The following is a 14876-nucleotide window of genomic DNA, read 5'->3' as shown; positions in this document are numbered from 1 at the left end:
GTCCACTGTTTTGACTGCTCCTTTGCCTCGGCAATCGCAGCCCCATCACACAGGGCTTCTTAATCTGCAGTTTTACTTGTTCTGTCGAGATGTCTATGGCCTCAGCATTCACAAATACCTTCACTCAGGGTCTTCCACAATAACATGCTTTTTTTCCCACCATTTTCGATGTGGTGATCTCCACTGGGCATCCTGAGCATGTGGGTGGGGATTATGGTAGTGGGAGGGGTTAGTATGCAGGTAGCGTTAGATTGCAGCAAGAGAGGATTAGGATTCACGTTTAACTTGCCTTCTTTTAGGTAACAACCCCACTCCTGGTGATATACTGTAATACTCAACACATTACAATAACATTATGGCAAGCAAAACTGACATGCTATGCTTTGTTATAACAGCTTTTTGTTATGCATCAACAATCACCTGTTATCAAAGTAAGTAGGATGTGATTTTAGTTGTTTTATTATGGAGGGAGTGGAAATGTAATTACCTTTATAATCCCAGACCCGGATCTCCTTGTAGCTATTGTATTATCTATAAAACAATTTGATTGTAGAATGCTGTGTGCTGGTGTTCCACAGGTTGCAAATAATGTCATTTGTATCCTCGCATATGTTTATTTTGCAGGAGGACAAGCCCTTGAAGGACCAGAGCTTATAACATCCTCCTACACAAGGGCGTCTGTTGAGGACTGGCTGTATAAAGTCCCAATGATTTCCATGTTCCTTAGAGTTGTGGTGACTTTGGGGTTATCTGTCATGAAGCAGAATGCAGAGCACCACATAGACATGAGCAGTTTGGTCCCGAAGTACCGGAGAGGGAAACACGCACCCTTCGTCAGCCTCCTGGACTTTCCTTCTGTCATGTTCCTGAACTCTCTCCTTCCCTCAGAGATGCAGCATAAGTGGCGGCTCCTGTTTTCCACCAGCATCCACGGAGAGAGCTTCTCCCAGCTGTGTGGCAACCTGGTGGACCAGGGCCCCAGCTTATTAGTCCTGAAGGACCGCGATGGGTTCATCTTTGGCGGCTTCGCATCACAGAATTGGGAGGTCAAACCTCAATTTCAAGGTATGCAATAGACAAATTTTACACGCATTATGGAATTGGGTTCTCTCTATTGAAATCACAGAACACACATCATAAATGTGGGCCTGCATCACATCCCATGGCCACGTTCCAATGACATTATAGAAATGTGATTATTCTTCTCCTGTAGGTATAAACCAGTGGTCTCTAACCTTAATCGGGACAAAATAAACTTTCTGAAGATCTACAAAAAAATCTAAAAAAAAAAAAAATCCTACTAAACAAATTAATGCCCCTGACACATTATGCCACACACCGCAATTCCGCTGTAACATTATGCCACACACCACAATGCCCGTAGTACACTGCCAAATGTAGGCTTAATTATTGGGCCTATCTGAACAATCATCCACAATCTCATTGTTTTTTAAATTAAATAAATTACTGTTTTAATGTCACCCAAACAGAAAATAGTGTCAGGTTTTTAGGAGAAATTTCAGGCCAAATTGGTGGCGCAGTGACACAACTTGTGTCGTGGGACTAATATCACGAATTGCAGTAGTCCTCTGTATATAAAAAATTTAATTATTTATCTTAAGGAGACTGTCCCTCTTTAATGAGCGCCGGGTTCCTTTACAATTTTAAGAGGATTGAAATAAGAGCGGTTTTAAAACTACTAAAGAGAACCTAAATCTCACACATACACGCCCCCTGATGTTGTCATGTCTTAATCACGCCCCCTCATGATGTCATGTCTTAATCACACCCCATATGATCTCACCAGTGAGCGTCATTACTTTTATGTAGAAAATATTTTTTTTCGCTGGGTGTTCTGTATGTGACTCCTCATTATCTCTATTTGTACTCGCCAGGAGACAGCAGATGCTTCTTGTTCAGCATTTCTCCACGACTTGACGTGTACACGTATACCGGGTATAATGACCACTATATGTACCTTAATCACGGGCAGCAGACCATGCCAAACGGTCTGGTGAGTACAAATGTTTCCTGTTTGGTGCCTGTATCTTGTATGAGCTGCGTTGTTTGAATGCTACCCACCCCAAATACTGGTATGGTTGCAGCTAGAACCACTTCTGTTTTTTTACTTTTTCCCATCATAAATCTGTGGCGAGCGAACCTACACCTACGTAAATTACAGATAACAAAAAATGCTGTGAGGGCATCTAACAACTTCCGCCCTCACCTTACGTCACATCCTGGTTAAAAAACAGAAGTGCATCTAGACACAACCATACTATTAACTACCTGTGTTTGCCAGTAAATGTACAAGGAGACTTTCTGTTTGAAATATTAATAATTAGTTGACCTCTACTGAATTAAAATCTCGGAAACCTGGTGCATGAATATACTCTGGACGTAGGACAGAATCCATGTTGTATCATGAGGTGATTTCCCCCATGATGCTGCATTCTGTATGGGTTGGGGTATCTGCAAGTATACCATCCGCACTTGTAGATTGTAACCCAATACTTATCACACGTGGGCTTCTCTATGTTGTAGTATCCGCTTAATGCAAGGTGCGCATGAAAATATCTATTGTCCTGTAATCACTTAGGGCCAGATTCTATAAGCTTCAAAAGTGATAAAATGGAGAGTGATAAACAGCTAGCCAATCAGCTCCTGCCTGACATTTTTTCAAACACAGTCTGTGACATGGCAGGTAGGAGCTGATTGGCTGGCTGTTTATCACTCTCCATTTTATCACTTTTGAAGCTTAGAGAATCTGGCCCTTTGTGTTCTATTTATTGTGTGCTGCTATTTCTATGCTTTTTGTTGCTTGTTAAACGATATTATCTTGAATTGAAAGCTTCCTTTGTATATTGAAGGACAAAACAATAGTATTCTCGCTATACCGGTAGAATCAGACTTTGCTCCCATATTTAGCTTTTTCGAGAGCTCTGTTCGGTTTGGATTAATTTCACATATTAAATTACTTTCCTCTAGTGATTTTATGCCTATAATGTTTATTAAACATGTAGTTCTACAGGGGCTGTCGAGCTACAGATAACAGCATGCCCTGCCACTGTTTTAGAATGTCCCTCTAGCAAAACTGTTGCAGGGCATGCCGGGGTGCTTACAGACAGTGTTGGGGTGTAAGAATAATTTGGCATCATGAAACAAGTCCTCATGTTTCTGTCGATACATTGCCTTAAGGGGCCCATACACCAGGCGTGTATTGGGACAATCGGAAGATCCCCTAACCTTCAAGCCGGGATGGGGATAATTAAACATGCGTACAAATCGTGATTCCCTGATCCTGGTAGGGATCGCGGAATCGGGACTTGGCAACGTGCTAAATAACCGTGATCCCCTGACTGATCACTGATCATTGCTGCCCAGTGGTGTCGGGTGGATAGAGGATCACCAGTGTGAGTGTATGGGCCCATTTTAGATGGATTATTACCACAGTTATAGCAGTTATTTTGGTTCCTGCAATAACTAAGAACACCACAAGATGGCAGCAAAAGATATGTTGCATTACATTTGCTCTGCTCTTTTTTGTCTGTCTGTTAATTAGCAACAGATACCACCTAATTCCATACACGGACAAAATACTAGGGGTGAAATGTAATAGGATGTGAGATTCAGAAAGCGAGAGATTTGTGGTAAGAATTCTCCAAATTTTTTTTTTATGCGGCAATCATTTACACTGCAAAACCAGTTTGATTTTGCAGTGTAAATGATTGCTGCTTTTAAAAAAACTGGAGATTTCTTACCAAATCTCTCACTTTCTGATTCTCTCATCCTATTATATTTCCCCTAGGTGTAAAATGGCGTATGTGTTGGACATATCTGCTGCCTTTTTACAACTACCTTTTGTGTATTGTATTTTGGGACGCGCACAATAGGACTGTAATGTCTTCCTGTTACACTCAGGTGCCCAAGATGGCTGCCTCGTCTGGTACTTCTGTGGCAGGATGTACAATCTGTGGGGCTTTTTAGTCATTTCTGAAAGCTTTATGTTTCTGGAACTGTGTTCAATTCCCCAATGCATGGTACCAGGTACATGAGTACACCCAGAAGAAGCTACACTCCCTAGTAATATGGTTTCTGTCCTGCAAATTTAAAGTGCTTTTAGTCCTCCTGGAACATAGCAATGACTCGGTGATTATTATATCACATATGGAGAATAACAAAGTCCTCCCAGCGTTTCACATCAAGGTAGAAAATACATGATGTCAGTGAGGGGCTCAAAGGATTATTTGGCTCTTTTAACCCCTTCCCGACATTTGACGTACATTTACGTCATGGCCGGGATGTACTTCCCAACACATGGCGTAAATGTACGTCATGACTTTAAAGTGCCACCGCGTCTAGAGACGCGGTGACAGAGGGACGATGTCTGCTGTCCCTGACAGCAGACATCTTCCCTCATTGCCCAGGGGGGGCAGCGATACCCCCCCCCGTTCGGCGATCGCTGTGATTGGCTGTTCAATGTGAACAGCCAATTACAGCGTTTTCTGTGTACCGGCGAATAACGTTCGCCGGTGACACAGGGATCGGTGGTGATTGGTGCTGTAAAGTACAGCACCAATCACCACCAGGTGTAAGGGTGACACTGGTCTCACCCCACCTGCCCCCAAAAGGCTGTGATTGGTCCGTCGGACCGACGGACCTATCACAGCCATTTCACCTCAGATGAGGTAACGGAGACAGCCCTGCAGCCGCCATTCCGGTCAGGAACAGCGTGCAGAGCGGTCTCCGTGCCCATCTGTGCCCTATACTGACCTGATCGTTGGTGGCATTCGTGCTGCCAGCTCCTGGTGTGACTTCCTTGTGACTTCCTTGTGTTGCTGCTGCTGCTGCTGCTGCAGCAGCGTCATTGTGGCAGAGATTTAAATTGTGTGCTATTATTTTGTGCTATAATTTTGTATCTGCTCCCCCCTGCTGCCCCCCTTTTGTGCTGATCACTATAAACTAAGTGATCAGCACCATAGGCGAATCTAGAATTATGGTAATGGGTGGTCCCAGATCTAGACATAACAGCTGGGGGCACTTTGCGCGGCGTAGCCGCGCGCCAAAAAGGGGCGTGACCTCATGGGAAGGAGGCGTGGCATCACAAAAAGGGGTGTGGTATTACACTTTAGACCGTACACAGTAATGCCCATTACACATTTTAGCAAACTCCGTAATACCCATTACACATAAAGCCACACACTGTAATGCCAATTACACATAAGGCCACACACCTTAATGCCCATTACACATTGCACCACACATCATGATGCCCATTACGTACTATATAACAAACCGTAATGCCCATTACATATTTGCCACATAATTGTTTCTTACCTACGTGCTCATTGCTAGGGGGTTCTTGCTTGATGGCACCATAGTACCCATTACACATGATGCCGCATACCATAGTACCCATTACACATGATGCCGCACACCATAGTACCCATTACACATGATGCCGCACACCATAGTACCCATTACACATGATGCTGCACACATAATGTCCCTTACACATGATGCTGCACACATAATGCCGCTTACACATGATGCTACACACCGTAATGCCCCTTACACATTAAGCGACACATTATGCGTGATGCCCCCACATACCGCCACTTGTAGTGTCCCTTAAGCAATGCCCCCAAAAGTGCCACTTACTGTAAATCTTTATTTGAGTCTTCGCTGCTGCTGCAGGGAGAGATGGAGAGCGGTGTAGCTGCTTCTATGGGGAGAAGAGCAGAGCGCAGCGCAGAGCACACTCCCACTCCCCTCCTGGTGTCCCCTCTAGCCGAGTGGACATTTTAAATATTGTGCGCGCTGTTGTTGTGCGTGACATCGGGGGAGCACGCCGGGCGCCGGCATCACATGATTAAAGGGGGGGCGGGTTGAGGTGAAAGCGGCATGAATAATTGGAGCTGAAGCTGCAGGGGTGACAGTCATTGACAGAGAGCAGGGGGCTGCCCGGCTGTATTCTGAGCACTGCAAGTCATGGATGTTTGAAATAATACCCCTTTCACAACAGAAAATGCAGGGATTTACCCGGGAATATGGTCATGCAGGGACATTCCCAGGCTGACCCCTTATACACCAGCCTAGTCCCTGCATTTTCTGGTGTGAGGAGGAGAGACAACCACTCCCCTCTCCCTACCCCCCTTTAACCAACCAGCTATATCTTCAGAACCAACTGACCCATTTACATGAGTAATATCATATTGAAGAACTTTTGAGTTGGCTTAGAATGATTTTGGTCCAGTGAAACTGGGCTGTTTGGTTCCAGAGAAATCTGCCCTCTAAGAACATAAACAGTCATGAAATTACATTTAAGAAATGAAAAAAATGGTTTAACCTCAATATCCCTGGAACCAATTAACCCATATGGATCCAGCCTGGTATCAGATTGAAGGCCCAGCGATTTGGTTTTGACTGAGATCAACCTCGAGCTTCAGTGACGCCGAAGGGGGAACTGGCAGCCATTGAACTGGGTGGGGGTCGGAATTAGCGGGTCCCATGTTATCCTATAGGGAAAACGTTCCAGCTTTGCCTGGCCGTATATCTCTGGTTCCCAGGGGGCTAGAGACACGGGGCTGGGCTTGTTGGAAAGCCCCATCCCTCAGCTACAAAATGGGCTAATGGGTGGTCCTGTGCACCCCCGGACCACCCCCTAGATTCGCCTATGATCAGCACCTTTTTTTGGGGTGCAGGTTTTTTTTTTTTTTTTTTTTTTTTTTTATATATATACCCTGTCAGGTTGCACCCACAGTTGTGTGCCTGCTGCCCCTCACTGCTAATCAGTGTTGCATCACTGTGTTGCATCACAGTGTTGCATCACTGATCAGCAGTTTTTTTTTTTTTTTGGAGAGTGCTGTGGGGTTTTGTTTTTACACCCACGGTGCTTTTGTGGGTGTCCTGTGGCTGCTGAGCGCTGATCAGTGACGTACATCACTGATCAGCATTTTTGGCACAGGGTTGATCTAATTTTTTTTTTTTTTTGTTCAAATTTCTGTTGCCTTTGAGTCATCAGCAGTTTTTTTTAATTTTTTTTTTTTTGGAGAGTGCTGTGGTTTTTTTTTTTTTTTTAAATTGTTTTTACACCCACGGTGCTTTTGTGGGTGTCCTGTGGCCGCTGAGCGCTGATCAGTGACGTACATCACTGAACAGCATTTTTGGCACAGGGTTGATATAATTTTTTTTCAGCAGTTTTTTTTAATTGTTTTTTTTTTGGAGAGTGCTGTGGTTTTTTTTTTTTTTTAAATTGTTTTTACACCCACGTTGCTTTTGTGGGTGTCCTGTGGCCGCTGAGCACTGATCAGTGACGTACATCACTGAACAGCATTTTTGGCACAGGGTTGATCTAATTTATTTATTTTTTTTATCAAATTTCTGTTGCCTTTTGTCACGATCCGAGCTGTCCGACAGACTTTCTTACCGGCTAAGTGCCTCCGCAGGTTCAGCTTGCGGTCCAGACGTCATCTCTGCCGGCCTCCTGTCTCCCAGTGACAGTCCCCAGTGCACGGCAATCCACCTGTCCGCCGCCATTGCTCCCAGTATCCAGCATGGTGTGCACAAACACACTTTCCCGCCATAGCAGACATGGGGGCTGCCATGTTCTTCCCAGTCACATGTCTGTGCTGTCCAATCCTGTTGGTTCTGATCTCCCTGTCATACTTCCTCGGCCAATCCTGGCCACCCAGTGGGGATAAGTATGCTGGGAGCTCTCAGAACCATTGCTAGTGCTTCAGTTGTCTCCAGTGTATGGTCAGCTGTCCTTGTCTCTGTACAAGTGTATTCTCTGCTGGCAGAGCTGGATTAAGACTTTGGGGGGCCCGGGGTACTTAAGATAGGGGGGCCCTAAGGTCTAATATCAAAATTACAATGCCGTACCTGGAGCGCACATTCAACAAACATGGCTGTGCACTCCACAGCGGTCGGGATAGGTAATGTTAAAAGTGCCAGCATAGATGGATAGCCAATTGCCTTCCACCTATCACCATTGTAGGCGAGGCCACATCGGGTATTATTAACATACATGTCAATCAAGAAGCAGCCTATATCTGGATTCCGACCCTGCGCTCAACACTCATATCTGTCAGTGTGGCACACGGCGAAATAGTGATAAATATGTGTTCAACCTATCATAATACAGGAGGAAGATTCTCCTTACATGAATAAACATATTAGGCACATGTTTATATATAGATATATATCTATATATAGATAGATTATATATAGATTATCTATCTATCTATCTATCTATATATATCTATAGATATATATCGATATATATATATATATATATATATATATATATATATATATATATATATATATATATAGATGGATAGATATCGATATATATCTATATATAGATATATATGTATATACTCCAGACTACAGCAACTACCTTGATATGATAATGTGCCTGGTGAGCGTTGGGCTGCCCCTGCCTGTTTCACTTGCGTTTCCCCGGCGGCTCCTCTGTCTGAGGCCGGACCGGAAACACGCCTCTGCAGCCTCTGCTTCATTGCAGCCTGCGTGCTCAGCCAATCCCTGAGCCGCAGGCTGCATCTACTAAAACCATTGGACAGCTGAGCCGTCGCTCAGCTGTCCTGTACTTGTACGTGCGGACACCGGGCTCCGGCGGCTGTCAATCATTTACGGCAGCCGCCGCTGCCGGGCAACCGCACTGTGTGCATCAACACCAGCCCTGAGGCGGGCCCCGGAGCGCAGCAGATCGGAGCACCGATCTGATCTGTAGCTCTAGACAGCGGTGGATTGCTCATTGCTGGTAAGAGCAATCCGGGCGGGGAACGGGGGGCCCCATCAGAAAGGGGGGCCCAGGGGCACTGACCCCTTGTGCCCCCGCTATAATCCGGCTCTGTCTGCTGGTGTTGTCTTCCATGCTGCAGTGTGTTCCAGGTTGTTCCATCTCCTGTGAAGTCCAGGTTATTCCACCGCCTGTGATCCTGCCTCTCAGCCCAGCGACCAAGCCTAGCTCCGGGACTCTGGTCCTTCCGATGCTCCAGCATCATCCACCATCGATGTTTCATCGCTAGTCCGATATTCCGGATCTCCTGCTTCCGTCCGTCATTCCGGACCCACAGTCATCTCCCGTCCGTCATTCCGGACCCACAGTCTGCTTCCATATCCGATACCCGGATCCGATGTTCCCACATCATCATCGATAGTCCGATATTCCGGATCTCCAAGCCAAGCTTCCGTCCGTCATTCCGGACCCACAGTCAAGCTCAAGTCTTCCGTCCGTCATTCCGGACCCACAGTCTTCACATCCGATGTTCCACCATCGATCCCACATCACGTCCCATCTGTAAAGTATTGCAATCTGCATGAACTCTGTTATTTCTCCTGCATACTTTACTGCCTGTTTATATTACAACCATCTGCAAATAAACTCCGGTTGTATTTTACCTCTGACTGCTTATTGGCTCTGGGTGCACTGTCGCGCACTCCATGCGCAAGGGTCCTCTCCAACCTCCCCGGTCCAGGTCCCCACCAGAGGTCTCAGTCTCGTCGACTAAGCCCCCTGGTGTGACAGTAAGCACTAGCCAAATGGATCCAGCCGCAAACCAAGCATCTCCACCCAGCCCTGTACAGCAACTGGCTGTTCGCTTGGATCAGCAAGAGGCTGCGCAGAGCCAAGTGATTCATTGTCTGCAAGATCTGTCTTCCCGGCTGGATAAGCTACAGACCACTCTCAGTGGCCCTGAGCCTGTCAGAGAACTTCCAAGTCCAGTTCATCCTCCTGTAATGGCTGCTGCACCTTGCCTTCATCTGTCTGTCCCCACCAAGTATGATGGGAACCCCAAGACCTGTCGAGGTTTTCTCAATCAGTGTGAGATTCACTTCGAGCTGCAACCCAGCAACTTCCCTACTGAAAGGGTCAAGATCGCCTACATCATCTCCCTCCTGTGTGGAGCAGCGTTAGAATGGGCGTCTCCCTTATGGGAAAGATCTGATGCCATCCTGTCCAATTACAAGGACTTCGTGTCAACATTCCGGCGTATCTTCGATGAGCCTGGGCGATCAGCATCTGCCTCCACTGAACTCCTCCGTCTCAGACAGGGATCCCGCTCCGTCGGGCAATATCTGGTCCAGTTCCAGATTCTGGCGTCTGAACTCTCCTGGTGTGATGGGTCCTTATACGCAGCTTTCTGGCATGGCCTATCCGATCGTATTAAGGATGAACTCGCTACCAGAGACTTACCCTCAGGTCTAAATGACCTTATATCATTGTGTATCAAAGTAGACCTACGCTTCCGAGAAAGGGCTGTAGAACGTCACAAGAGCGCTCCAGTTAAAGTACCAACTCCTCCACCTTCTTTACCCACTGCTCCCGCAGTCCATTCCAAAGAAGAACAAATGGAGATAAACCGCTTCCGTTTGTCTCCCGGAGAACGTCGACGTCGTCGGTTGGCACAGCTCTGCCTGTATTGTGCCGATCCTGCACATCAAATTTCTGCATGCCCAAAGCGTCAGGAAAACTCCTCCTCCTAGCCCGTCAAGGAGAGGGTAGGCTAGGAGTAATTAAGTCCTCTCCATCAGCAACTGATTGTGTCCTTCCAGTTTCCCTACAAGTTGGTCAGCATTTCAAGACTGTCTCCGCACTTCTTGATTCCGGTGCCGCTGGCAACTTTGTTACTGCAGAACTGGTCCGCAAGTGGGGGTTGCCCACTGAAAGTCTTTCCAAGACTGTCTTCCTTACTGCTGTGGATGGCAGTAGGATTCCTGATGCGACAGTCTCCCGCAGAACTTTGCCACTTACAGTAAAAGTGGGAGTCCTGCACACTGAACTTTTGTCCTTCCTGGTTTTACCCCGAGCCACTCATGCTCTGGTTCTGGGTTTACCCTGGCTCCGTCTTCACAATCCTCGTCTTGATTGGAAGACATCGGAAATCCTTTCCTGGGATCCTTCCTGCTCCGGTACCTGTCTCCAAAAGGTACTCCCAGCTCGTCATTCTTCAGCCGATGCAGCAGACCTTCCGCCTCTTCCCTACCAAGAGTACTCAGATGTATTCAGCAAGTCTGGCGCTGATGTCCTACCTCCTCACAGACCATGGGATTGCCCTATCGAACTTATCCCAGGCAAAGAACCACCCAGAGGTAGAACCTATCCTCTCTCTCTTCCAGAGACTCAAGCCATGACCAATTACATCAAGGAAAATCTGGCAAAGGGATTCATCCGTCCTTCGACTTCTCCTGCTGGCGCAGGATTCTTCTTCGTCAAGAAGAAGGATGGAGGCCTACGTCCCTGCATTGATTATCGCGGCCTCAATGACATTACAGTAAAGAACCGATATCCGTTGCCCCTCATCACCGAGCTGTTTGACCGTGTCAGCGGTGCAACCATCTTCACGAAACTCGACCTGAGGGGTGCATATAATCTCATCCGCATACGAGAGGGCGACGAGTGGAAGACGGCGTTTAATACCAGAGACGGCCACTATGAGTACCTCGTCATGCCCTTCGGGCTCAGCAATGCCCCAGCCGTGTTCCAGCACTATGTCAATGAGATTTTTCGGGACATTCTGTATCGTCATGTAGTTGTATATCTCGATGATATTTTAATCTATGCCAATAACATCACAGAACATCGTTATTGGGTCAAAGAGGTTCTGTCCCGGCTGCGAGCTAATCATCTCTACTGTAAACTGGAGAAGTGTGTCTTCGAGGTGAAGTCTATACCCTTCCTAGGGTACATTGTCTCCGGTTCTGGTCTTCAAATGGATCCAGGAAAACTGCAGGCCATCCAAGATTGGCCAATTCCCTCTTCGCTGAAAGGTATTCAACGTTTCCTGGGTTTTGCCAATTATTACAGAAAATTCATTCGTAATTTCTCGTCTATTGTGGCTCCCATCACTGCCTTAACGAAAAAGGGGTCTAATCCAGCGAAGTGGCCGGCAGAAGCCATCGAAGCCTTCCATCTGTTGAAACAGAGGTTCACTTCCGCTCCTGTTTTAAGACAACCTGATACCACCTTGCCCTTTATTCTCGAGGTTGATGCCTCCTCCGTGGGTGTTGGGGCAGTCCTCTCGCAGAAAGCGCCCGATGGTCGTCTTCATCCCTGTGGGTTCTACTCCCGTAAGTTCCTGCCTGCAGAGCGTAACTATGCCATCGGTGACCAAGAGCTTCTCGCCATCAAGTTGGCATTAGAAGAATGGAGATATCTTCTAGAGGGCGCTGTTCATGAGATCACAATTATCACAGACCACAAGAATCTTCTGTATCTCAAGTCTGCTCAATGTTTAAATCCCCGTCAAGCCAGATGGACACTTTTCTTTTCCAGGTTCCGTTTCAAGCTGTCGTTCTGTCCAGGGACACAAAACCGAAAAGCTGATGCCCTTTCCCGCTCATGGGAGCAAGAAAGTGAGTCCAAGTCCACACATCAACATTTCATTATTGATCCAGTGGCCTTCTCCGCAACGAGAGTTTCAAATCTCACGCCCCCTACAGGGAAAAGATATGTAAAGCCAGCTCTAAGAAAGAAGTTGCTCTGTTGGGCGCATTCTTCAAAATTCGCTGGCCATGCAGGCATTCAGAAAACTTACGAGTTTATCACCAGGTCCTACTGGTGGCCGTCCCTCAAACAGGATGTACAGGACTTTGTTTCCTCTTGTGCTAAATGTGCTCAGCACAAGACCAGTCGTCAGTCTCCTCCTGGGCAATTGATGCCACTGTCAGTGCCACATCGTCCTTGGACGCATATCTCTATGGACTTTGTAACTGATCTTCCAGAGTCTGACAAGTTCACCACCATCTGGGTGATTGTTGACCGGTTCACCAAGATGGCTCACTTCGTTCCCCTCACCGGTCTTCCGTCAGCTTCCAAGCTGTCCCAGCTCTTCATCAAAGAGATATTCAAGCTTCATGGGCTGCCTCTTGAAATCATCTCCGATAGAGGAGTCCAATTCTTAGCCAAGTTCTGGCGAAGCCTGTGCTCCTTGCTTCAAATCAAGTTAAAGTTTTCCACAGCCTACCACCCTCAAACCAATGGCCAAACGGAGAGGGTGATTCAGGACCTTGAAGCATTTCTCCGCACATATGTCTCTTCTTCCCAAGATGACTGGGCTCAACTCCTTCCATGGGCAGAGTTCTGCCATAATAACCAATATCATTCTTCATCAAATGTCACTCCATTCCTTGCCAATTATGGGTTTCATCCTCGAGTTCCTGACTTCACTCTGCAACCTGTGTCCTCTGTTCCAGCGGTCGACACGACCATCCGGCAATTCGTCAAATCCTGGAAGCTCATTCGTTCTTCACTTCTGAAGGCTTCAAGCAGGTACAAAAAATTTGCCGACAGGAAACGCAGAGCTGTGCCAGCCCTCCGTCCAGGAGATCGTGTCTGGTTGTCAACCAAGAATCTTCGATTGAGAGTGCCATCGATGAAGTTCGCTCCCCGATATATTGGTCCTTTCCCAGTTGAGCGAGTCGTCAATCCAGTAGCTTACAAGCTCAAGTTGCTGCCCTATTTGAAAGTGCCAGCTATATTCCACATTTCGCTGCTCAAGCCGCTGGTTCTGAATCGCTTTCATTCCAAGCTCCCCAAGGCTCCTAAGGTTTGCACCCAGCGTGGAACAGAATATGAGGTCAGTAAAATCTTGGACTCTCGCATCCGATATGGTCGTCTGCAATATCTGATTGATTGGAAGGGCTACGGCCCCGAAGAGCGATCATGGACCAATGCCATCGATGTCCATGCTCCCAGACTCATCCGGGCGTTCCACTCCAAGTTTCCCCGCAAGCCTAAAAGGTGTCCTGGGGCCACCCTTAAAGGGGGGGGTGCTGTCACGATCCGAGCTGTCAGACAGACTTTCTTATCGGCTAAGTGCCTCCCCAGGTTCAGCTTGCGGTCCAGACGTCATCTCTGCCGGCCTCCTGTCTCCCAGTGACAGTCCCCAGTGCACGGCAATCCACCTGTCCGCCGCCATTGCTCCCAGTATCCAGCATGGTGTGCACAAACACACTTTCCCGCCATAGCAGACATGGGGGCTGCCATGTTCTTCCCAGTCACATGTCTGTGCTGTCCAATCCTGTTGGTTCTGATCTCCCTGTCATACTTCCTCGGCCAATCCTGGCCACCCAGTGGGGATAAGTATGCTGGGAGCTCTCAGAACCATTGCTAGTGCTTCAGTTGTCTCCAGTGTATGGTCAGCTGTCCTTGTCTCTGTACAAGTCTATTCTCTGCTGGTGTTGTCTTCCTTGCTGCAGTGTGTTCCAGATTGTTCCATCTCCTGTGAAGTCCAGGTTATTCCACCGCCTGTGATCCTGCCTCTCAGCCCAGCGACCAAGCCTAGCTCCGGGACTCTGGTCCTTCCGATGCTCCAGCATCATCCACCATCGATGTTTCATCGCTAGTCCGATATTCCGGATCTCCTACTTCCGTCCGTCATTCCGGACCCACAGTCATCTCCCGTCCGTCATTCCGGACCCACAGTCTGCTTCCATATCCGATACCCGGATCCGATGTTCCCACATCATCATCGATAGTCCGATATTCCGGATCTCCAAGCCAAGCTTCCGTCCGTCATTCCGGACCCACAGTCAAGCTCAAGTCTTCCGTCCGTCATTCCGGACCCACAGTCTTCACATCCGATGTTCCACCATCGATCCCACATCACATCCCATCTGTAAAGTATTGCAATCTGCATGAACTCTGTTATTTCTCCTGCATACTTTACTGCCTGTTTATATTACAACCATCTGCAAATAAACTCCGGTTGTATTTTACCTCTGACTGCTTATTGGCTCTGGGTGCACTGTCGCGTACTCCATGCGCAAGGGTCCTCTCCAACCTCCCCGGTCCAGGTCCCCACCAGAGGTCTCAGTCTCGTCGACTAAGCCCCCTGGTGTGACAC

The 14876-nt window shown here is 47.4% G+C and overlaps 1 protein-coding gene across 1 annotated transcript in view; it reads left to right on the top strand.

Moving 5' to 3' along the window:
* MEAK7 (MTOR associated protein MEAK7) overlaps positions 1–14876 on the top strand; it is a 30418-nt gene that overhangs the window by 9005 nt on the left and 6537 nt on the right. Inside the window, exons 5-6 of the mRNA XM_083164043.1 lie at positions 625–1065; positions 1896–2014. Coding sequence (XP_083020169.1) covers positions 625–1065; positions 1896–2014 — 560 coding nt within the window. The remainder of the gene's footprint in view (positions 1–624; positions 1066–1895; positions 2015–14876) is intronic.

This window comes from Crinia signifera, chromosome 11 (assembly GCF_055691185.1).
Source record: "Crinia signifera chromosome 11, ASM5569118v1, whole genome shotgun sequence".
Lineage (NCBI taxonomy): Eukaryota > Metazoa > Chordata > Amphibia > Anura > Myobatrachidae > Crinia > Crinia signifera.
The sequence above is the reverse complement of the archived record's forward strand: the minus strand, read 5'-3'. Positions and strand labels throughout refer to the sequence as shown.